General features: G+C 52.8%; 1 protein-coding gene and 1 non-coding gene across 3 annotated transcripts; one reads left to right on the top strand and one right to left on the bottom strand.

Moving 5' to 3' along the window:
• Nucleotides 1-1,995: 1,995 nt before the first annotated feature.
• LOC136316733 (arylsulfatase D-like) lies at nt 1,996-23,453 on the bottom strand. 2 transcript variants are annotated; one of them, XM_066248828.1, is made up of 10 exons: nt 21,269-21,324; nt 20,268-20,420; nt 19,098-19,219; nt 14,600-14,722; nt 12,233-12,656; nt 9,043-9,179; nt 7,322-7,459; nt 6,238-6,400; nt 4,337-4,458; nt 1,996-2,746 (listed from the first exon to the last, which is right to left on the bottom strand). In XM_066248828.1, exons 2-10 carry the CDS (start codon nt 20,321-20,323, stop codon nt 2,382-2,384), a joined length of 1,650 nt encoding a protein of 549 aa, XP_066104925.1. In that variant the 5' UTR covers nt 20,324-20,420; nt 21,269-21,324; the 3' UTR covers nt 1,996-2,381. The 2 variants fall into 2 exon arrangements, with proteins under 2 accessions (XP_066104925.1, XP_066104924.1); XM_066248827.1 differs by lacking the exon at nt 21,269-21,324 and adding an exon at nt 23,342-23,453 and having other exon boundaries at nt 2,000-2,746.
• Nucleotides 12,698-12,773, top strand: TRNAT-GGU (transfer RNA threonine (anticodon GGU)). The gene has a single exon. It is a non-coding gene; the product is annotated as a tRNA-Thr (tRNA).
• Nucleotides 23,454-24,427: the final 974 nt, after the last annotated feature.

Genomic DNA, 24,427 nt, shown 5'->3' with positions numbered 1-24,427 from the left:
ATCCATCCATCCATCCATAGTGCACTGCAGACATATGTACAGTCTATCTATCCATCCATCCATCCATGTACCCATCCATCTCTAGTGCACTGCAGACATATGTAGTCTATCTATCCATCCATCCATCCATCCATGCACCCATCCATCTTAGTGCACTGCAGACATATGCAGTCTATCTATCTATCTATCTATGTATAGTGCACTGCAGACATATGTAGTCTATCTATCCATCCATCCATCCATCCATCCATAGTGCACTGCAGACATATGTACAGTCTATATATATATCCATCCATCCATCCATCCATCCATCCATGCACCCATCCATCTTAGTGCACTGCAGACATATGCAGTCTATCCATCCATCCATCCATGCATCCATCCATCCATAGTGCACTGCAGACATATGTACAGTCTATATATCCATCCATCCATCCATCCATCCATGCATGCACCCATCCATCTTAGTGCACTGCAGACATATGTACAGTCTATCGATCCATCCATCCATCCATGTACCCATCCATCTCTAGTGCACTGCAGACATATGTAGTCTATCTATCCATCCATCCATCCATCCATGCACCCATCCATCTTAGTGCACTGCAGACATATGCAGTCTATCTATCTATCTATCTATGTATAGTGCACTGCAGACATATGTAGTCTATCTATCCATCCATCCATCCATCCATCCATAGTGCACTGCAGACATATGTACAGTCTATATATATATCCATCCATCCATCCATCCATCCATCCATGCACCCATCCATCTTAGTGCACTGCAGACATATGCAGTCTATCCATCCATCCATCCATGCATCCATCCATCCATAGTGCACTGCAGACATATGTACAGTCTATATATCCATCCATCCATCCATCCATCCATGCATGCACCCATCCATCTTAGTGCACTGCAGACATATGTACAGTCTATCGATCCATCCATCCATCCATGTACCCATCCATCTCTAGTGCACTGCAGACATATGTAGTCTATCTATCCATCCATCCATCCATCCATGCACCCATCCATCTTAGTGCACTGCAGACATATGCAGTCTATCTATCTATCTATCTATCTATGTATAGTGCACTGCAGACATATGTAGTCTATCTATCCATCCATCCATCCATCCATCCATAGTGCACTGCAGACATATGTACAGTCTATATATATATCCATCCATCCATCCATCCATCCATGCATGCACCCATCCATCTTAGTGCACTGCAGACATATGTACAGTCTATCGATCCATCCATCCATCCATGTACCCATCCATCTCTAGTGCACTGCAGACATATGTAGTCTATCTATCCATCCATCCATCCATCCATGCACCCATCCATCTTAGTGCACTGCAGACATATGCAGTCTATCTATCTATCTATCTATGTATAGTGCACTGCAGACATATGTAGTCTATCTATCCATCCATCCATCCATGCATCCATCCATCCATAGTGCACTGCAGACATATGTACAGTCTATACATCCATCCATCCATCCATGCACCCATCCATCCATCCATGTACCCATCCATCTCTAGTGCACTGCAGACATATGTAGTCTATCTATCCATCCATCCATCCATGCATGCACCCATCCATCTTAGTGCACTGCAGACATATGTACAGTCTATCGATCCATCCATCCATGCACCCATCTATCTTTAGTGCACTGTAGACATATGCATAGTCTATCTGTCTGTCTGTTTATCTATCTATCTATCTATCTCATGCACTGCAGATATATAGTCCATCCATCCATCCATCCATCTATAGTGCACTGCAGTCATATTTACAGTCTATCATCTATCTATCTATTGTGCAGATATATGTATAGTCCATCCATCCATCCATCCATCCATCCATCCATCCATAAGGCACTGCAGACATACGTATAGTCCGTCCATCCATCCATCCATCCATCCATCCATCCATCCAACCATCCAAGTATAGTGCACTGCAGACATACATATAGTCTGTCTGTCTGTCTATCTTAATCCATCTATCATCTATCTATCTATCTCTATTTATATCTATCTATGTCACATGTTTTTGATCCATGCCTTCACTGATGGACTCGGAGGTTGTATTCACGTCACAGGTGTTGTGGAGATCCTTGCCATGAACCTCTTTGCAGTCCTGTTTTTATTCCCTTCATATAAATTCGCAGAAGTGCAGTCACTGGGTCAGAAGGCAGCTCTGCAGGTAACGATTTAAGGAAACTCCATCCTGTTTTCCACAGTGGCTGCACCGGCCTGCCTTCCCACCAGCAGTGCAGAGGGGGGGGGCTCCCTTTTCTCCACACCCTCGCCCGCACGTGGGAGGCGCTACGAGGTGAGGGCAGCGGTCCAGACCACGTGAGGTCACGTCCCCCCGGGGTCCTCGTCCTGCCGGCAGGAGCAGAAGGGAAAGATCCCACAACAGGGTTGCAACCACGGCTTCCACAGGATGCGGGTCAGGGAGAACTGCGGAGTCACGGGGCTCAGGGTCCCCCTGTGCTCCTCCACGGCCTCGCCCACCCTGGCGACCACCGCGTGGTACAGCGGCTCCGAGTCCGGGGACAGGGGCCGGGCCTCGGAGGGGTCCGTGGAGAGGTCAAACAGCAGCGGGGGGCTGTGCCGGGTCACGCCATCCCCGGAGCAGGGGCAGACACCGCGGCCATAGCAGGCCCCCGCGCCCGGCGGGTGGAACCGCGGGGTCACGTAGTGGACCTTCCAGAGTCTTCCGTCTAAATGCAAACAGGGAGGTGGTCAGGGCAGCAGGAGCCTGACCCACAGCAGACACCTGGCCCAGGTCCTGACACTGAGGCACGTTCACCAACACCCCCCATCCCGGGATATAAAGAAAGAAGAGAGAAGAATGCAAGCTGAGGTGTGGAAGTGGGACATCCACATTGTCTCATCGGTGAGCGTGCATGCATGTGTGTGTGTGCACGCGTACTCCAGGCTCAGAGAAGCAATAAGACTCATCCCAAAGTGCTCGGTGCCACTCTGTGTGGGACCATTGGGACATTCTCACCCTTTGCCTCTAACTGTTCGTTGAATCAATATTGAACAGTAACACTGGCCTGATGGGCACAGGTCTGGCTGTGTCCGTGAGAGGTTCATCTGGACTCCATGATTGGCAGATAATATATAGCCACTCACAGGACAGCACAAAGTGAAGTCCCTTCCCCCGTAAATGGGGCACCCACTGCCACCCTCCCTCCGCAGGAGATATCGAGTGAGTCTCTTCTCAGCTGGTAAGAGAAGGATTTCTTCTGTGGCAGGGAATTCCATGTGTGAGCATGGCCAGGCTGGGATGCCCACATAGGCGGCCTAACAGCAGTCTACGTGTCCCATGAAGGCATTCTGTGTTTTGTTTTTTTATAAACGAGTTTAACATTCAAATGAACAGACTGTCTTCCTTACTGTGGGTGGGCCTCACCCAATCAGTTGAAGAAGTTATGAGAAAAAAGACAGAGGTCCCCAAAGATGAAGGAATTGTGCCTCCGGACCACAGCAGACTCACTGCCTGAGTTTTTAACTGCCACACACAAGAGACCAGTGTCACACCTAACAGGCTGCTGGCTTGCCCTGCAGATGTCAGACCACCCGGAACCATAACTACGAGAGTCAGTCCTTATCTGTCTCTCTCTATGTGTCTATCTATTCATCCATCCATCCACCTACCCACCCATCCATCCATCATCCATCCATCCACCCACCCACCCACCCACCCATCCATGTTCCCTTCCATCTAACCATCCATCCCTCCATCTATCCATCCATCCACCCACTCATTCATCTATCACCCATCCATCCATCCATTCACTCATCCATATTCCCTTCCATCTAATCATCCATCCCTCCATCCATCCATTATCCATCCATCCACCCAGTCATCCATCCATCCACCCATCCAATCATCCATCCATCTATCCATCCATCTGCTGATTCATCCATCCGTCATCCACCCATCCATCATCCATCTATCATCCATCCATCATCTATTCATGCATCCATTATCCATCCATCCACCCAGTCATCCATCCATCCATCCATCCAATCATTCATCCATCATCCATCCATCCATCCATCATCCATCCATCCATCCATCCATCATTCATCCATCTATTCATCCACCCATCATTCATCTATCTATTCATCCATCCATCCATCCATCCATCCATCCATCCATCATCCATCCATCCATTTATCCATCTGTCCACCTGCCCACCCATCCATCAATCATCTATCCATCAACACGTTCTTGTTTCTGTGTGTGTGGCACATCCCGGCTGACACAGCCCCACACTGCCGGACGGGCGGGTACTCACTCTGCGTGTCATGCCAGCGCGCGGCGTGCAGAGACGCCCCACAGTAGTGGAACAGGAACTCGTGCTCCGAGCGCCGGGCGGCTCCTTGCAGCAAAGGCAGCAGACTGCGGCCGTCAATCACCCTGATGCAGTGAGGAGAGAGCAGGAAAAAATCAGGCCAAGGTCGCCTGGGCTACGCACCCGGGAACCAGCTCACGGGGCTGCAAGCGCCCAGCTGCCGGCAGCTGGACTCAGAGCTCAGCTGTCTCCCTGAGCTGTGACCCGACTGCAAGATCATCTGTTATTCAGAGTCCCATGAGCAGCACACACAGACACACACACCACTGTCACCTCGGATGTTAACACAAAGTCCTCTAGAATTCCAGCTGCGGAAGAGACAGAGAGAAGAACACTGATCTCCTCCTGCACGTGCCCTGACCGGGGCTCGAACCGGCCACCTCTGCAGACCAGGACGGCGCTCCTAACCCACCGAGCCATCCGCCCAGAGCTAAGACATGGATTTTAAATCCTACCATTCATAACTTCCTCAGCCTGCGGGCAAGACCGCATTCCAGGGAATGACGGGGGGGGGGGGGTGTTTTCTAACGCGTCAGTTTCTAAGGAGTTCATCTCCGCCTTGTGGTGCAGAGGTCTAAAATTTCTCTAACACTGGGGCAGCTTGGACCCCGGATGTCACTTCATCTGATGTTTTTCCCATCCATCATCCATCCATCCATCCATCCATTATCCACCCACTCATCCATACATCCATCCATCCATCCACCCACTCATCATCCATCATCCATCCATCCATCATCCATCATTCATCCATCCATCCATCCACCATCCACCCACCCACCCATCCATCCACCCATCCATCCATCCATCCACCCATCCACCCATCCATCCATCCATCATCCATCATTCATCCATCCATCCATCCATCCATCCATCATCCATCCATCCATCATCCATCATTCATCCATCCATCCATCCATCATCCATCCATCCATCCACCCACTCATCATCCATCATCCATCCATCCATCATCCATCATTCATCCATCCATCCATCCATCCATCATCCATCCATCCATCATCCATCCATCCATCCATCCATTATCCACCCACTCATCCATCCATCCATCCATCCACCCACTCATCATCCATCATCCATCCATCCATCATCCATCATTCATCCATCCATCCATCCATCATCCATCATTCATCCATCCATCCATCCATCATCCATCCATCCATCATCCATCATTCATCCATCCATCCATCCATCATCCATCCATCCATCCACCCACTCATCATCCATCATCCATCCATCCATCATCCATCATTCATCCATCCATCCATCCATCCATCCATCATCCATCCATCCATCATCCATCCATCCATCCATCCATTATCCACCCACTCATCCATCCATCCATCCATCCACCCACTCATCATCCATCATCCATCCATCCATCATCCATCATTCATCCATCCATCCATCCATCCACCATCCACCCACCCACCCATCCATCCACCCATCCATCCATCCATCCACCCATCCACCCATCCATCCATCCATCCATCATCCATCATTCATCCATCCATCCATCCATCCATCATCCATCCATCCATCATCTATTCATCCATTATCCATCCATCCATCCACCCAGTCATTCATCCATCCATCCATCCATCCATCCATCCATCATCCAGGTGGCTACTTCACATGAAGCTGTCCCCGACGTTGGAGGGCTTCGGAATGTTTTTTACTGTTTTTACATTCTAGCTTTTCCCCCGTGTCTGGGAAGAGTGTTGGGCGTGAGGGAAGCAGAGGTCTCATCACACGCCAGAGTGACATGGCACGTGCATGTTGTGTCTCTGTGCCACCGTAGATGGCTTCCCTGGGTGGCCCCGTACCTGTCCTGGGGCACCTTGCCGCCCCCCAGCTGGACCACGGTGGGGAACACGTCCATCAGACTGGTGGGCTCGTGGATGACCCGGCCGGCGGGCAGCACCCCGGGCCAGCGGAAGATTCCGGGCACACGGATGCCGCCTTCCCAGCCGGCCATGCCTTTGCCGCCTGTAAGTAAAGTGACAGTGGCACGTACACACAGAGTGTGTCTGTCCACAGACACCCACATGCCTCGGTGCCCATCATGGCAGCTGAGGGTGCTGCCCGCAGAAATGGGGGGCTATTCTAGTGCTTCACATTCATTTTGAAATATGCCTTCCTATTTGTGAGCAGTATTATCTCTCCTAAGGCTGGACACAGGGGTCGTTCCAGAAGGTTGTGACGCCCCCACCAGCAGGTGCAGGCACACCTGTCCCCCCGCCCCCCCCCGTAAAACTCGGGGCAGTCTTTGTGTGACCGTCTCGACCAACACAATCAAGGGTAAGTTCAGAGGCGTTACTGCGATTTCATGCAAACGCAAGGATGGTTCTGCTCATTTCCTTCCTTTTTTTAATTTTTTTTTTCCTGTATTTTTCTGAAGCCGGAAATGGGGAGAGACAGTCAGACTCCCGCATGCGCCCGACCAGGATCCACCCGGCATGCCCACCAGGGGCGACACTCTGCCCACCAGGGGGTGATGCTCTGCCTCTCCGGGGCGTCGCTCTGTTGTGACCAGAGCCACTCCAGCGCCTGGGGCAGAGGCCGAGGAGCCATCCCCAGTGCCCGGGCCATCTTTGCTCCAGTGGAGCCTCGACTGCAGGAGGGGAAGAGAGAGACAGAGAGGAAGGAGAGGGGGAGGGGTGGAGAAGCAGATGGGCACTTCTCCTGTGTGCCCTGGCCAGGAATCGAACCCGGGACTCCTGCTCGCCAGACCAACGCTCTACCGCTGAGCCAACCGGCCAGGGCCCTTTTTTTTAATTTTTAAAAATTCTGGATGGACTGGGTATCGGACCCGGGAACCTACGTGGCGTACAGCGAACGCCCAATAAACACTTTTCGAGTCCACTCTTACTGACGCCCACCTCTCCTACATGCCCCCCGGGGTCTTACCTCTGTAGACTCCGTTCCAGCCTCCGAGCTGGGCGCCTTCTCCGTCCCTTGCCTCCAGATGTCCCCCATGGTCAGACGTGAAGTACGTGAAGGTGGCGTTGGCCACACCGCTCTCTTCCAGGGCATTGAGAATCTGACCTGGGTGGAAAACAGGAGCATGCAGAGGGACAGCTCAGGGCAAAGGAAATAAGACAGCCTCATCGGCGACCTGGACACAAGTCTGTCCTCCGGCCATTGTGTATAAATAAATCATTGCTTCCCGGAGAGTCACAAAAGGGGACCGCCAACTCCAGGCTGCTGCCGCAGTGACAAAGGAGACCGCAACGCGTGAAGACGCATCTCGCTGTGATGGAAGAAGAGGGTTCAGCATCTTGCTCGCCACAATGCCAGCAGGGCAGGAAGCAGGAAGCAGGCATGGCCAGCAGGCTGCCCGCGGCACGCGCTCAGTTTGCCGCGGTTGCGTGTCCGTTGTGCGATGAGGAGGGGGACCGTGGGGAGGAGCGGGGGAAGGGGAGAGCCCTGCCCGCAGACAGGAGGAAGCCGGGGCCCCGAGCACCTCTGGGCGTGGACATGCGGATGCCCGGGCACAGTCGGGCAGGGCCACCGGCAAACCACGGAACCTGCTTTCTTTACAGAGCCGGGACAGAACTCGGAAGCCGGTTGATGAGACATCCCGGGAGCCACGGTCCCGTGCTGCCTCCTTCCCTGGTCCCCCTGATGTCCCCTGTGTTTGCCTCAGGACACACTTGATAAAAGGAACACAGACGGAGCCTTTCCACACGGAGCCGAAGCTGCCGTCCCAGAAGAGCCGTCTGGCATGTGCGACGCCCCAAACCTCTGGACGCTAAATGACCTCTGCACGAGGCCCACAGCCACCTGCTGTCCCCCAGCGCTGTTTGCAAAGGTGACCAAACAGCAGGTACGTCACCACTGGACGGACAGCTACAGGGCTGATGATTAAACCCACTGCTAGAGTCAGCGTCACATCACCTGCACCGATAGCAACAACGGCTCCTTGCTGCGGACGTCACCATCCCGTCACCTTCCTCATAACCACCCATCACCTTGGTGTCCTCAAGGGGACGCTATCCGAGCTCCCGCCTGAATCATGGCTTCCTGAGTCGCTATTCTTTCTTATCTCAAACAGACATTCCTGCCTGACCCCTTGAAAACGTTTTTTATGTTCAGGTGCAGAGTGTCGTTTTTTATGTCAACGTTTCAATGTCTGGACCGAAGAGTCGATGACTTTGGCGCGTGGCCACCTGGGGCCCCATGACGTTGCAGAAGAGAGACATCAGCACCAGAGCACACTGAGAAATCAGAAGGGAGCAGAGGGACACATGAACACTGGCCTGGAAGAACATTCTTTTTTTTTATTTTAATTTTTTTATTTATTTATTCATTTTAGAGAGGAGAGGGAGAGACAGAGAGAGAGAGAGAGACAGAGAGACAGAGAGAGAGAAGGGGGGAGGAGCAGGAAGCATCAACTCCCATATGTGCCTTGACCAGGCAAGCCCAGGGTTTCGAACCGGCGACCTCAGCATTTCCAGGTCGACGCTTTATCCACTGCGCCACCACAGGTCAGGCTGGAAGAACATTCTTGCTATTCTTTCTTTCTTCTTACCCCGTGGCAACCCGCCGCCCAGCCAGGCGGCCCCGTGGGTCACCACTGTCGGCAGTCACGCCGAGAGCGCGTGCCGCGGAGTCGCGGCCGAACTTACCCACCAGCCAGTCCATCTCCTGCACGTGGTCGCCGTACAGGCCGTGCGGGCTCTTCCCGAGGAACTCGGGGGCGGTGACGAGGGGGATGTGGACGTGCAGCAAGGACAGGAAGAGCAGGAACGGCCCGTCCTTGTTCCTGAAACAGAGACAGTCCCTTTCGACATGGCGGCTGCAAGGCAGACCGATTCGAGCTTTGGAAACCGAAACCCGTCGGAGGCTGAATGCTTCCCAAGCCATCAGAGGAGACTCAGGTGGTCTTAGACCTCATCTCCCTCTTCACATGGGGTGGTTTCAGGTGGGCAGGAGCCCACGGACAGGAGGCCCACGGTCACGCATCGTCAGAGAGATGCAAATGAAATCTGCAGTGAGATGTCACCTCGCACCTGTCAGAATGGCTCTCATCAGTAAGTCAACAACCACCCTCGCCAGCGTGTGGAGCAGGGGTCCCCAAACTACGGCCCATGGGCAGCACGCCGCCCCCTGAGGCCATTTATCCAGCCCCCGCCGCACTTCCGGAAGGGGCACCTCTTTCATTGGTGGTCAGTGAGAGGAGCATAGTTCCCATTGAAATACTGGTTAGTTTGTTGATTTAAATTTACTTGTTCTTTATTTTAAATATTGTATTTGTTCCCGTTTTATTTTTTTACTTTAAAATAAGGTATGTGCAGTGTGCACAGGGATTTGTTCATAGTGTTTTTGTTGTTTTTTTTTCTTTTTCTTTAATTTCTGAAGCTGGAAACGGGGAGAGACAGTCAGACAGACTCCCACATGCGCCCGACCGGGATCCACCCTGCACGCCCACCAGGGGTGACGCTCTGCCCACCAGGGGGCGATGCTCTGCCCCTCCAGGGCATCGCTCTGCCGCGACCAGAGCCACTCTAGCACCTGGGGCAGAGGCCAAGGAGCCATCCCCAGCGCCTGGGCCATCTTCGCTCCAATGGAGCCTTAGCTGCGGGAGGGGAAGAGAGACAGAGAGGAAGGAGGGGGGGGGTGGAGAAGCAAATGGACGCTTCTCCTATGTGCCCTGGCCGGGAATTGAACCCGGGTCCCCCGCACGCCAGGCCGACACTCCACCGCTGAGCCAACCGGCCAGGGCCCATAGTTTTTTTTATAGTCCGGCTCTCCAACGGTCTGAGGCACAGTGAACTGGCCCCCTGTGTAAAAAGTTTGGGGTCCCCTGGTGTGGAGAAAAGAGGACCCTCCTGCACTGCTAGTGAGAATGCAGACTGGTGCAGCCACTGTGGAAAACAGTATGGAGATTCCTCCAAAAATTAAAAACGGAACTGCCTTATGACCCAGCAATTCCACTTCTGGGCATGTAGCTGAAGAAATTCAAAACCCAAATTGAAAAATATGGGCACCCCTGTGTTCATGGAAGCATTATTTATAATAGCTGAGATCTGGAAATAACCCAGGGGCCCCTCAGGAGAGGAACGGATAGAAAAGCTGTGGTGCATTTACACAGTGGAATACCATGCACCCCTGAAAAAGAAAAGAAATATATATATATATATATATATATATATATATATATATATATATATATATATATATATATTTTGTATTTTTCTGAAGCTGGAAACAGGGAGACAGACTCCCGCATGCGCCCGACCGGGATCCACCTGGCACGCACACCAGGGGTGACGCTCTGCCCACCAGGGGGCGATGCTCTGCCCCTCCGGGGCATCGCTCTGTCACAACCAGAGCCACTCTAGCGCCTGGGGCAGAGGCCAAGGAGCCATCCCCAGCACCCGGGCCATCCCCCTTCCAATGGAGCCCCGGCTGCGGGAGGGGAAGAGAGAGACAGAGGAAGGAGGGGGTGGGGGTGAAGAAGCAAATGGGCGCCTCCCCCATGCGCCCCGGCAGGGAATCGAACCCGGGTCCCCCGCACGCCAGGCCGACACTCTACCACTGAGCCAACCGGCCAGGGCCAAGAAAAGAAATCTTAACATTTGTGATGGCACGGGTGGACCCGGACAGCATTACGCTGAGTGAAATAAGCCTGCCAGGGAAAGACAAGGACCACATGATCTCACCCATATGTGGAATCTAAAAAAACAAAATAAATAAACAAGCCAAACAGTAATAGATTCGCAGACACAGAGAACAGACAGATGGTCGCCAGACGGGAGGGAGGTTGGGATTCCAGGTGACCAAGGGGAAGGGACTGAGAGGCAGAGGTGGGCAGTCACAGAAGAGTCACAGGACGTCACGTCCAGCACGGGGAACACAGTGAGTCATATGGTCATCTCTACGGAGGGGGCCAGGTGACTGCTAGACTTCTCAGAGGATTATTCTGTGAGAACTATGTAAGTATTTACCACTATGCTGTACCCCTGAACCTGAAATAATATGGCGTGTCAACTATAATTAAAAAATATATAATACATGTTAAAGAAAAGAAGAAGAGCCTGACCAGGCAGTGGTGCAGTGGATATAGAAGGGGTCCCCCAACTTTTTACACAAGGGGCCAGTTCACTGTCCCTCAGACCGTTGGAGGGCCGGACTATAAAAAAAAAAAACTATGAACAAATCCCTATGCACACTGCACATATCTTATTTTAAAGTAAAAATACAAAACGGGAACAAATGCAATATTTAAAATAAAGAACAAGTCAATTTAAATCAACAAACTGACCAGTATTTCAATGGGAACTACGGGCCTGCTTTTGTCTAATGAGATGGTCAATGTGCTCCTCTCACTGACCACCAATGAAAGAGGTGCCCCTTCCGGAAGTGCCGCGGGGGCCGGATAAATGGCCTCAGGGGGCCGCATGAGGCCCGCGGGCCGTAGTTTGGGGACCCCTGGGATAGAGCGTCGGACTGGGATGTGGAAGGACCCAGGTTTGAGACCCCGAGGTCGCCAGCTTGAGCACGGGCTCATATGGTTTGAGCAAAAGCTCACCAGCTTGGACCCAAGGTCGCTGGCTTGAGCAAGGGGTCACTCAGTCTGCTGTAGCCCCACAGTCAAGGCACATATGAGAAAGCAATCAATGAACAACTAAGGTGTTGCAACAAAAAACTGATGATTGATGCTTCTCATCTCTCTCTGTTCCTGTCTGTCTGTCCCTATCTGTCCCTTTCTCTGACTCTGTCTCTGTAAAAAACAAAATAATAAAAAAAAGCTTAAAAAATAGAAAATAAAATAAAGAAAAGAAGAGAAGAAGAAAAAGGTGGAGGTCGAGGTACCTCTCGATATAGGACACGGCTTCCCTGAGCAGACGCCCGGCCGCCCTCTCCAAATCCATGGGCTGCTCCACGACGTCGTGGTTCCTCATGACGATGCAATTCCAGCGCCGCACGAACCCGAAGCTGGCGTACCAGGACCCGAAACCCAGGAGGAGGAGGCCGGCCGCCCCCGTGATGGCTCTCCAGGGGGCGGAGACCAACCCGCAGGCCTTGCCCAGCGCCAAGGTCAGGACGCCCAAGGCCGCCAACTGGGTGTGGTGCCAGAGCCGCGCCCTGAGGGCCGCGTCCACCTCGGGCGGCCGGGCTGGGTCGCAGTCGTTCACCAGCGTGAAGGGCAGGCCGTAGAAGTAGTCGAACCCATGGCGGAGCGGGTGGTGGCAGTGGTCCGTGCGGGACTCGCAGTTGACGCCCTGGTGCCATTTTCCTGGGACAAATGCAAGATGTTAAGACAAAAAGCTACGTGGGGCCCTGGCCAGTTGGCTCAGTGGTAGAGCATCGGCCTGGTGTGCGGAAGTCCCGGGTTCGATTCCCGGCCAGGGCACACAGGAGAAGCGCCCATCTGCTTCTCCACCCCTCCCCCTCCTTCCTCTCTGTCTCTCTCTTCCCCTCCCACAGCCAAGGCTCCATTGGAGCAAAAATGGCCCGGGCGCTGAGGATGGCTCTGTGGCCTCTGCCCCAGGCGCTGGAGTGGCTCTGGTCATGGCAGAGCGACGCCCCAGAGGGGCAGAGCATTGCCCCCTGGTGGGCAGAGCCTTGCCCCTTGTGGGTGTGCCAGGTGGATCCCGGTTGGGCGCATGTGGGTGTCTGTCTGACTGTCTCTCCCCATTTCCAGTTTCAGAAAAATACAAAAAAAAAAAAAAAAAAAAAGGATCTCCTGGGGTGTTTGGGGTCAAACACTTCTCACGCTACATCACTCTGCTACTAAATAACTCACAAGACCTGTGGTGGCACAGAGGATAGAGCGTCTACCTGGGATGCTGAGGTCACTGGTTCAAGACCCCAGGCTTGCCCAGTTTTTGCTCTATCTATCTATCCATTCATCATCCATCCATCCATCCATCCAATCATTCATCTATCATCTACCCATCCACCCAGCCATCCAGCCATTCATCCATCCATCCATTCATCCAGCTAACGATGCTCCCATCCATCCATTCATCCATGCATCATCCATCCATCTATCTACCCATCCACCCAGCCATCCATCCATCCATCCATTATCCATCCATCCCCATCCATCTATCTATCCATCCATCATCTATATCCATCCATCCATTCATGCATCCATCCATCCATCATGCATCCATGCATGCATCCATCCATCCATCATGCATCCATGCATGCATCCATCCATCCATCCATCCACCCATCCATCCATCCATCATCCATCTATAATCCATCCATCCATCCATCTATCCACCCATCCATCATCCATCCATCATCCATCCATCCATCCAACTATCATCTATCCATTCATCCATCCATCCATCCGTCCATCCATCCATCATCTATTCATCCATCCATTCATCTATCTATCCATCCAGGAACATATGAGAAGCAACTATGAGTTGATGCTTCCTGCTCCTCCCTTACCCGTTTCTCTCCCTCTCTCTCCTCTCTCTAAAAATCAATAAACAAAATCTTAAAAAAAAATAACATACTAATATCATTTAGTAATACCAAACTCCTTGAAAACAGGAGCTGGTTCTCGAATAATGTTATGACTCGAAAAGTAACAACTAATAATAATCATGATGCCATTATACATATTTTTAGAAGCAACAACTACTCTTAGAACAACACCACAGAGATAGAACGTGACAATCTTCCCCTCCACCCCAATCTCAAACTCCGGGACCCTATGGAAGACATGGGTTGTCCTGGGGTCACTTTCTGTCTACGTCACATGCCCCAGAGCCTCGGCCAGCTCCCTTTAGGCACAAAACGGGATCAATAAGATTCCAAAATATGTCTGCCATGACTTGGACGTTCGGAGTGGAAACCGGGTCCCTGCTCACTGCCTGCCTTCCCCCCATTTGCAAGATGTCTTCAAAACCTGCAGAAATCTGCTCTAATCTACCTTTATTTCCCCAGCTACATTTTAGGAAAATAAAAATACTGGGAAAATGTGAACACCATGGAAAAAAATGAAAAACAAAACAACTAGACATGAGGATCTCTGAACTCCAAAAGCTTTCTACGATTTGGAATGTGAAGCATATAACATCCTTTAAAATACAGATCGAGTGTGTGGACCAGGCAATCAGAGGTCAGAGCCGGACCCGATGCACAGACTTGAAATTCCGGTAAACACATCGTCTTGGAATCCCCGTTTCCAAGGTGACCGGCCACGGTGAGCACGGGTACCTATGAGGCCTGTGGCATAACCCTGTCTCTGCAGGATCCTGGCGAAGGTGGACTCATTCTCGGGGAGCCCGCCCGAGCCTCCGTTCCACTGAAGGGCCCGGTATCCGTCGGTGGCGTCCATGCCTGTGGGGCAGAGCAGAGAAGAGGCTCTCGGTTTATGTTGGGGGCAGTCACCTGGGGATGAGTCTGTACAGCCCTGCAGGGGACACTGTGCACGGTCTGGAGTTGGTTTTGCTTGTTACACCCGGGGAGAGCAGACCAGGAGCATCTTGTGGGTGGAAACACCGTACAGTGCACAGGGGAGACCCAGCGAAGAGTGTCATCCAGTCCCAAATGTCAGTAGTGTGAGGGTGGGAATCCCTCAGGAATCCCACATGAGTCAATTTTGCTCTATCTATTCTATCTATCTATCTATCTATCTATCTATCTATCTATCATCTCCACCCATCCATCCATTCATCCATCTTCCATCCATTCACCCATCTTCCATCCATCCATCCATCCACCCATCCATCATCCTTCCATCCATCTGTCCATCCACCCACCCATCCATTCACTCATCTATCCATCATCCATCCATCCATCCTTCATCCATCCATTCACCCATCCACCCACTCATCTACCCATCCATCCATCATTTATCCATCCATCCACCCATCCACCACTCATTTATCTATCCATCCATCGTTCATCCATCCATTCATCCATCCATCATTCATCTATCCATCCACTTATCCATTCATCCACTCATCTATCCGTCATTCATCCATCCATCCACTCATCTATCCATCCAACCATCATTCATCCATCCATCCACCCGTCCATCCACTCATCTATCCATCCATCCATCATTCATATATCCATTCACCCATCCATCCACTCATCTATCTATCCAACCATCATTCATGCATCCATCCATTTATTGATCATTCATCCATCCATCCATCCACCCATCCATCATTCATCTATCCATCCACCTATCCATTCATCCACTCATCTATCTGTCATTCATCCATCCATCCACTCATCTATCCATCCAACCATCATTCATCCATCCATCTACCCGTCCATCCACTCATCTATCCATCATTCATATATCCATCCACCCATCCATCCACTCATCTATCTATCCAACCATCATTCATACATACATCCATTTATTGATCATTCATCCATCCGTCCATCCACCATTCATCCATCCATCCACTCATCTATTCATCCATCCATCCACTCATGCATGCATGCATCCATCCATCCATCCTTCGTCCATCCATCCATCCATCCAACCACCCATCTGTCCTTCCATCTGTCCATCCATCCATTTTCATCTATTTATTTATCTACCTATCCTGCAGAAGCTCAGCATGAGACTGTATTTGGAGACAGGTCTTTAAAGGATTGATTCAGCTAAAATGAGGTCACGAGGGTGGTCCTGACCCCACAGGACTGGGGTCCCTATAAGAACAGGAGGTGAGGACATAGACACACACAGAGGGACGGCTGTGTGAGGACCCAGGGAGGAGACACAGACACACACAGAGGGACGGCCGTGTGAGGACCCGGGGAGGAGACACAGACACACACAGAGGGACGGCCGTGTGAGGACCCGGGGAGGAGACACAGACACACATAGAGGGCCGGCCGTGTGAAGACCCGGGGAGGAGACACAGACACACACAGAGGGACGGCCGTGTGAGGACCCGGGGAGGAGACACAGACACACACAGAGGGACGGCCGTGTGAGGACCTGGGGAGGAGACACAGACACACACAGAGGGACAGCCGTGTGAGGACCCAGGGAGGAGACGGCCGTCTGCACGCCCAGGAGAGAGGCCTCAGGGGGATCCAGCCCTGCCCGCACCCGGGTCTCAGACTCCAGCCCTCAGGACCGGGGGGACATAAACACATGTTGAGAAACTCCCCACTGTGTGGGGCTTTGTTATGACAACCCAGACTGACTAGAACAACAATATTCCACATTGTGAACATAGCAGAGCGGATCAATGCATCCTTCCGGGGACGAACCAGTTCCATATTGGGTCTTAGCCACAGTGTTGTCATGCACGTGTGCTTTTTAGAACACGCACAGGAACATATGGTCCACACAGGGGACCGCGGGGGTCACAGGCCATGCCCACATTTAGTGACACAGATGCTCGGAAACAAAGTCCCAAAGGGTCACGGCCGGGCGTCCGTCCACCCCATGAACACCTGGTTTGGTCAGTCTCCGTCAATCCTGCTGCCCTGCTGTGTGTCTGAGAGTGTAACATGGGGACAGGAGAAGCATTGATTATCTTGTAAATGATGTCACCGGGCTCTCTTGCTGTCTACAGTTTGGACTGTGGGGAAGGTAACCCTTTCTTTGTCTCAGCCCCCTATAGTGTTGGGCTTGTGTATCAATTTTGTTTTTGCTGCTACAACAAAGCCCCGGGAATTGGGTGGCCCTAACAGCAGCCAGTCCATTTCCTTGCCTTTCTGGGGACAGAGACATAGAAAAACCAAGGTGTAGCCCTGGCTGGATGGCTCCGTTGGTTACAGCATCGTGCCTAAGCACAGAGGTTGCTAGTTCAATCCCTGGTCAGGGAACCTACAGGAACAAATCCATGTTCCTCTCTCTCTCTCTCTCTCTCTCTCTCCTTCTCTCTCACTAATCCATCCATCTATCCATCCATCATTCATCCATCCACCCATCCATCCACCCATCCATCCATCCATCCACCCATCCATCCATCCACCCATCCATCCATCCATTCATCCACCCACTCATCCATCCACTCATCTATCCATCATTCATCCATCCATCCACCCATCTATCCATCCATCCACTCATCTATCTATCCATCCATCGTTCATCTATCGATCCATCCATCATCCATCCATCCATCCATCCACCCACCCATCCATCCACACATCTGTCATTCATCTATCCATCCACTCATCTATCCATCTATCCATCATTCATCCATCCATCCACCCATCTATCCACTCATCTATCCATTCATCCATCCACTCATCTATCCATCCATTCATCCATCGTTCCATCCATCATTCATCCATCCATCCACCCACCCATCCATCCACTCATCTATCTGTCATTCATCCATTCATCCACTCATCTATCCATCTATCCATCATTCATCCATCCACCCATCCATCCACTCATCTATCCATCCATCGATCATTCATACATCCATCAATAAATAAAAAATTTAAAAAGAAAAGCCTTTTCAAGGCTAAGCGCCTTTAAAAGTTTCCTACATTCCTTGGCTCATGGTGGCTTCCTCTGTCGCCAAAGGACATGACTCCAACTCCTTCCTTCCAACCTCACACCTGCTTCTCCGACCCCCGTCCCCTGGCTCCCGTCTTTTAAGGACACTTGGAACGACGGGGCTCCTTTGCACGTCCTTGACCCTCACATCCTCACCTGCTGCCCCAGACGGAAACGTTCTGGGCGTCAAAATGTGGCACCTTTCGGGGACGTCCTTCAATCCCCAACACCTTCCCACGGCTCACCTGAAATTGTGACTTCCCGCTCGTGCTGACACAAATATTTACACAGATAAATGCATCAGCATAGTCAGCCACCCCTAGAGAGTTTCAACCTTCTGCCTTTGCAATAATCATGACCTTTTTTTTCTTTTTGTGACTGCATAATACCAAGATTTATGGAATGAGAAGGCATTAGAGCAGGCTATGTTCTTACTGTTTTCTTTGTGTCTCCAGTATTGCTACCTGATTATTAAAAATGATACATGAGCCCGAACAGGCAGGTGGTGCAGTGGATAGACCAGGGGTGGTCAACCTTTTTATACCTACCGCCCACTTTTGTATCTCTGTTAGTAGCAACATTTTCTAACCGCCCATCGGTTCCACAGTCACGGTGATTTATAAAGTAGGGAAGTCACTTTACTTTATAAAATTTATAAAGCAGAGTGACAGCAAGTTAAAGCATAGAATAATAATAATTACTTACCAAGTATTTTATGTCGGATTTTTGCTAAGTTTGGCAGAATAAATCTTTATAAAACAACTTACTTTAGTTAAATCTATCTTTTTATACTATTTATACTTTGGTTGCTCCCCTACCGTCCACCATGAAAGCTGGAACACCCACTAGTGGGCAGTAGGGACCAGGTTGACTACCACTGGGATAGAGCGTTGGACTAGGACACGGAGAACCCAAGTTCAAAACCCTGAGGTCGCCAGCTTGAGTGCGGGCTCATCTGGTTTGAGCAAGGCTCACCAGTTTGAGCTCAAGGTCGCTGGCTTGAGTAAGGGGTCACTTGGTCTGCTGGAGTTCCCGGTCAAGGCACATATGAGAAAGCAATCAATGAACAACTAAGGTGCTGCAACGAAGAATTGATGTTTCTCATCTCTCTCCCTTCCTGTCTGTCTGTCCCTATCTGTCCCTCTCTCTGTCTCTCTGTCTCTGTCACACATACAAAAAAAAATGATACCTGAGCGGACACGGACCTGCGGTTTTCTCCACGATACCCACCCGATCGGAAAGAATGTCTCCCGGTCAAGAAGGCAGCTCTGCTCGGGGTGCAGAGCGGGGCGGCCGCCAGATGCTGCGTGAGCCTCACGCCTTCCTCGGCAAGCCGGTCGATGTTGGGCGTCCTGAGCAAACCACACACACGTCACTGCCTGGAACTGGACAGGTGCATCCCAGAGGGACCTTACTTGGGAATTAAGTCTGTGTAGATGTGACTGTGTGAAGGATCTGAGAGGAATCACCCTGGGTCAGGGGGGCCCTGCAGGCTCCCAGTGACAGGGACCTTAGAAGAGACGGAGGAGGAGACACAGACACAGAGGAGAAGCCACGTGGGGACGGAGGCAGAGACGGGAGGGAGGCGGCCACCAGCTCGGGGACGCCTGGAGCCCCAGGAGCTGGGAGAGGCAGAAGGGACCCTCCCTGGAGCCTCCAGAGGAACTGCAGCCTTGGGACCCCTGGACCTCAGACGCCTGGTCTCCAGGGACTGAGGAAGGACCATCGTCTCTTGTTTTAAGGAACTCCCTGGGTGGTCATGTTAGATTCAGGGAGTACTGGGGCTGCCAAAGAGTGTAACTATTGAAGGAACAGGGAGTGTTGCAAAGAGTGTAACTATTGAAGGAACAGTAAGTGCTGATATGGCTTCTGTGAGGCTGAGAACAAAGAAGGTTAGAGACCCTTATCAGAAGTTTATGTTTGAAATTTGTCACTAAGCTAAAACCGGCCCCTGTTGCTATGCCGGCCCCTGTTGCTATGCTGCGTGCGACCTCCCTAGCCAATTGCTAAACTGCCACATCTGCTTCTGTCCTATACGCTTGCTCACTTAGGACATATAAGGGCCTGGCTGTCAGCTCCAGGTGCGGCTTCCGTCTGCAGCTCCTTGTGGGTACGGTGTCTCCGGACATCTCGGGAGTTCGCCCCTGCGCAGGTTAAACTGGCCAATAAAGTAACATCTTAACTCCTGAAAGTCTCCGACGTTTGTTCTCATACCCGGTGGATGCTACAGGTCACTTGTTAAAGCAACCACAAAAAAAACATTCCCGCCCACCACAGTTCCAAGTTCTTGGAAAAGTGTAAGACCTTCTTTCTCCTCTGGAACAATAATTTTATTTTCTTGGTATTCAGCCAAAATGCACACACTTATTCTCACAGACCCCACCAGCACTTCCCACGCACCTCAGTGTGTCGTTCCCGTAGCAACCGAGATCCCCAATGCCAAGGTCGTCCGCCATTATCAGCAGGATGTTCGGTTTGAACGCAATGGCTGCTTCTAATTCGCAGGCGCTCAGAAGCAGACCCAGGGTGACCAGATCCGGCCACCGCCAGCCCCTGGACAGAGAGCAGAGGGCAGAAAACAAACAAATAAACAAACAAACAAACAAACACATCTCTTACTTTGGAATGAAGTCACCCTCTCAAACGAGCTGACCCGCGGGGTGGTCAGTCCCAGGCCTTTCCGCCAGGTTAGGATTCGACCGGGGGATGGCACCTGTGCTTGGGTTTCCCGTGTGTCCCGATCGCTGGCACGGTGTGGACGAAACCACACACTCAACCTGACCAGCTGGGGGGGGGGGGGGGGGGGAGGCCGGCACACTGAGCCTTACACACTCAGCAGACACACAGGATGGTCCAGAATGAACACTTTTCAGCTGAGAGTGGCTCCAGGCGGACAGCCAGGTCTTTCTCCTGACAAAAGCCAGTGTTTTCCTTCATGAGCCTGTCTGTTCTCCCCTCCCCTCCCCGCCCCCACCTCTCTTCCATCAAAGTAACATAACCGATAACATACCTTTGGAATATCAAAGCAACTTCCTTCCTGTCCCTCCCTTCCCACCCCAGGCTTGGAAGCGCAAAGACCACAAATCTGCTGCTCCCTTTTACCATGTTAATAGCTAACTGTGAACTACTTTTATTTTTTTTTTTTAACCCAGTCCCAGAGATTACAGGCTTTCTTTTCTCTGGCACCCCCCTAACCTGTCACTCACAGATTTCTTTGTAACCCACTTCCGACTTCCCTTTCGGCACCGGTGTATAAATTAAGTGGGCAAACGGCCCTTTTGAGGAGCGTTTTTTTTTTTTTTTTTTTTGATCCCTCCCTTGGGGAGAGGGAGGAGCATGCTATTCTACTTAATATTCATCCGGGAAGCCCTATAGAGCTACAGAATAGAGCAGGTACTCACAGAGTTACTTTGTAAAAGGATGCGGAGTAACTCAAGGGAATGTTGTCAAACGTTGAACCCACTTTGTCACCCTGGTAACCAGAATACAGTATCATCAAGTTAAGTGATCAAACTCAGGTTACTCGGAAACAAATTAAAAACCCCAGCTTTGGGGCCCTGGCCGGTTGGCTCAGCGGTAGAGCGTCGGCCTGGCGTGCGGGGGACCCGGGTTCGATTCCCGGCCAGGGCACTCAGGAGAAGTGCCCATCTGCTTCTCCACCCCTCCCCCTCTCCTTCCTCTCTGTCTCTCTCTTCCCCTCCCGCAGCCAAGGCTCCACTGGAGCAAAGATGGCCCAGGTGCTGGGGATGGCTCTTTGGCCTCTGCCCCAGGCGCTAGAGTGGCTCTGGTCTCGGCAGAGCGACACCCCGGAGGGGCAGAGCGTCGCCCCTGGTGGGTGTGCCGGGTGGATCCCGGTCGGGCGCATGCGGGAGTCTGTCTGACCGTTTACAGCTTCAGAAAAATACAAAAAACAAAACAAACAAAAAAGAAACACCCCAGCTTTGGGGTTCCTGGCTCCGGGGAGCATTAATCTCTCTGCCACTCTGAGTCAAGGCTTTAGTCTTGTGTTACTGTTGACCGAATGTTTCAAGTGTAAATTACAGAGACGGGAGGCCTGCATCCTGCCGGATTCACGGTCAGCTCGGGGCTGCTCCTGCCAGGGCTTGATCTGAACCGACAACAAGAAGAATGATTACGCCTGTGCTGGCCTTGCGTTCTTGTTTTTGTTTACTGTCCGTCGTCAGTTTGGGTCAAACACACTCATATAAAAACTCCGACAGGGTAAGACAGTCCCTTTTGTTAACAGTTCTAACACGCCGCGGAAAGTGTGGATCAGTTCGCGCACGGTGCTTTTTGAATCCAAGCGCCTCAAACCCTGTGCAATGAGGCCAAAACGGTTCAAATCTCACTGAAGGGCGGGCTGCGAGGGTGAGCGCCGGGCGCCTCCCTTTCTCCTGGGGGGAGACGCCAAGCGTACCCCGAGTTCCGGCAGGCAGAGGCGCAGATTTAAAAGCACCGGACGCCGGGCCCCAGGGAAGAGCCCGCGCGGTTTTGACTACACGGTGACCGCGCGCGCTGGAAAGGCCGGCAGCCGGCAAGCGCCAGGAGCGCGCGGGCGAACGTGCCCAAAAGAACATGGAGCGGATGGGGCGGAACCCCGACTGTCCCCGCCCTATAACCCCGAGGGCCGCGGCGCCAGGGTGGCTCTGACCGATTCCCGGGCTCGGGGTGGCAGCTCCGTGGGGTCCCCGGTGCTGAGACTCTCGTTCCCCGATTGCGCCCCGGGGAGTGACGACAGTGCTCCCGCGGGACCCGTGTGTGTGTGTGTGGGGGGGGGGGGACTTGAGGCGCTGCCGAGTGGCGGGGAACGCGGTTAGGGAGGGGCCGAGTCGCTGAGTCTTGGGGAGCGTTGTGGGTTGGGGAAGGCGGGGACGCGCGGCCGGACGGGGCGTGTCTTAGCGTTGCGGGTAGGGGAGCGCGGGGCGGGAGATTGTTGCGGCAGGGGGGGAAGGGGGAGGATCAGGCCACACTCCGGGGATACGAGGAGGGGCCACAAGGGCGTGTCTTAGACAGAGGTCCCCAAATGGGTACCCGATCGCGCTCCAGGGTGGGGGGAGGGGGAGGGGGACTCCGCGGTTTGTACGTAACGTGTCTCAGACAGTGGGGGTGGGCGGTGACTCGGCCGAGCCGGGGAGGAGCCAAGGATGCGCTTCTCGGAGCGTTGGGGAGGACCCACCCCTGCCTCTCTCGGACTTGCTGTGCGTTTCCGCCTCCGTTCCCGCTTCCCCTCCTCCTCCTCCTCCGGCCTGTCCCGCGTCTCCTCACCGCGTGGGGCGGGGCACTGCCGGCACCACTGCTATTTTGTGCCGCGTCCGGGACGGAGCCGGTCTCAGGCGACGTTCTGGTGACTTCTAAGTACACACAGTTCTTTCCCGGGGACCCACGCTCGCCCCGGACTGCCCTCCCCACTCTCCCCTGCACCCCCACCCCGCGTCCCCATTTCCAAGGAGGCTGCGTCCCGGACCCCCGCGCACCTGGCGGCGGCTGTGGCGCGTCCTCTCCGACCCACCGGTCCCATGGCGGAGCCGAGCAAGACGCGGCGGACCTTGCCCCCGCGCGCTCTGCGCCCCAGTCCCGCCCCCTCCCTTCCTCCCTAATCTGCTTAATCTCCTGGGCCTTCCGGGCATTCATTTTTGAAAACTGGTTTTTCTGGGTCCCGCCAGTCCGGCATGGGCACCCTGGGAAGAGACTCAAACCAGGAAAGAGCTGCTTAATCCACGCCAGATTTGGGCACGATGACCCCCCGCCCTCAGAGCGCAGGACCAAGCCCCCCCCCCCACCCGCCCCCGTCTCCATTCTTCGAGGAATGTGGGACCTTCTGTGTCGTCTTCAATGCTAGAAATGCTCGACCCACCTTCCTCTTTTTATTTTCTTTTTTTTTTTTTTTTTTTTTGTATTTTTCTGAAGCTGGAAACGGGAAGGCAGTCAGACAGACTCCCGCATGCGCCCGACCGGGATCCACCCGGCACGCCCACCAGGGGCGACGCTCTGCCCATCTGGGGCGTGGCTCTGTTGCAACCAGGGCCATTCTAGCACCTGAGGCAGAGGCCATGGAGCCATCCCCAGTGCCCGGGCCATCTTTGCTCCAATGGAGCCTCGGCTGCGGGAGGGGAAGAGAGAGACAGAGAGGAAGGAGAGGGGGAGGAGTGGAGAAGCAGATGGGTGCTTCTGTGTGCCCTGGCCGGGAATCGAACCCTGGACTCCCGCATGCCAGGCCGACCCACGTTCCTAAGCATGGCCCCAGCCAGTCTCCAGCTGGGCCCCTTGTGACTACAAATCTGTTGGACAAAGAATCACGTGCCCCTGGCATTGGAGCGCAGTGTGAGGTCAAAGCACGTTTCCCCAGGTGGGGCTGGGGTCCTTTGTCGCGGCAACCCCTGTGGCAGGCGGTACTGTGCCGGTCACTAGCCTGTTGGGTGACCTGCGTGTCCCGGGCAGCCCTCTGACCGCAGCGTTGTTTGTACATGAGTATTGCATTCTTGTCCCTCCCTTGTGAGAATGAGCCCCACCCTTCAGCCCCGACACAAACAGGTGACTGAGGTCCACAGTGACGTTTAATT

This window comes from Saccopteryx bilineata, chromosome X (assembly GCF_036850765.1).
Source record: "Saccopteryx bilineata isolate mSacBil1 chromosome X, mSacBil1_pri_phased_curated, whole genome shotgun sequence".
Lineage (NCBI taxonomy): Eukaryota > Metazoa > Chordata > Mammalia > Chiroptera > Emballonuridae > Saccopteryx > Saccopteryx bilineata.
Note: the sequence above shows the minus strand (reverse complement) of the source record. Positions and strands in the feature narration are given on the sequence as shown.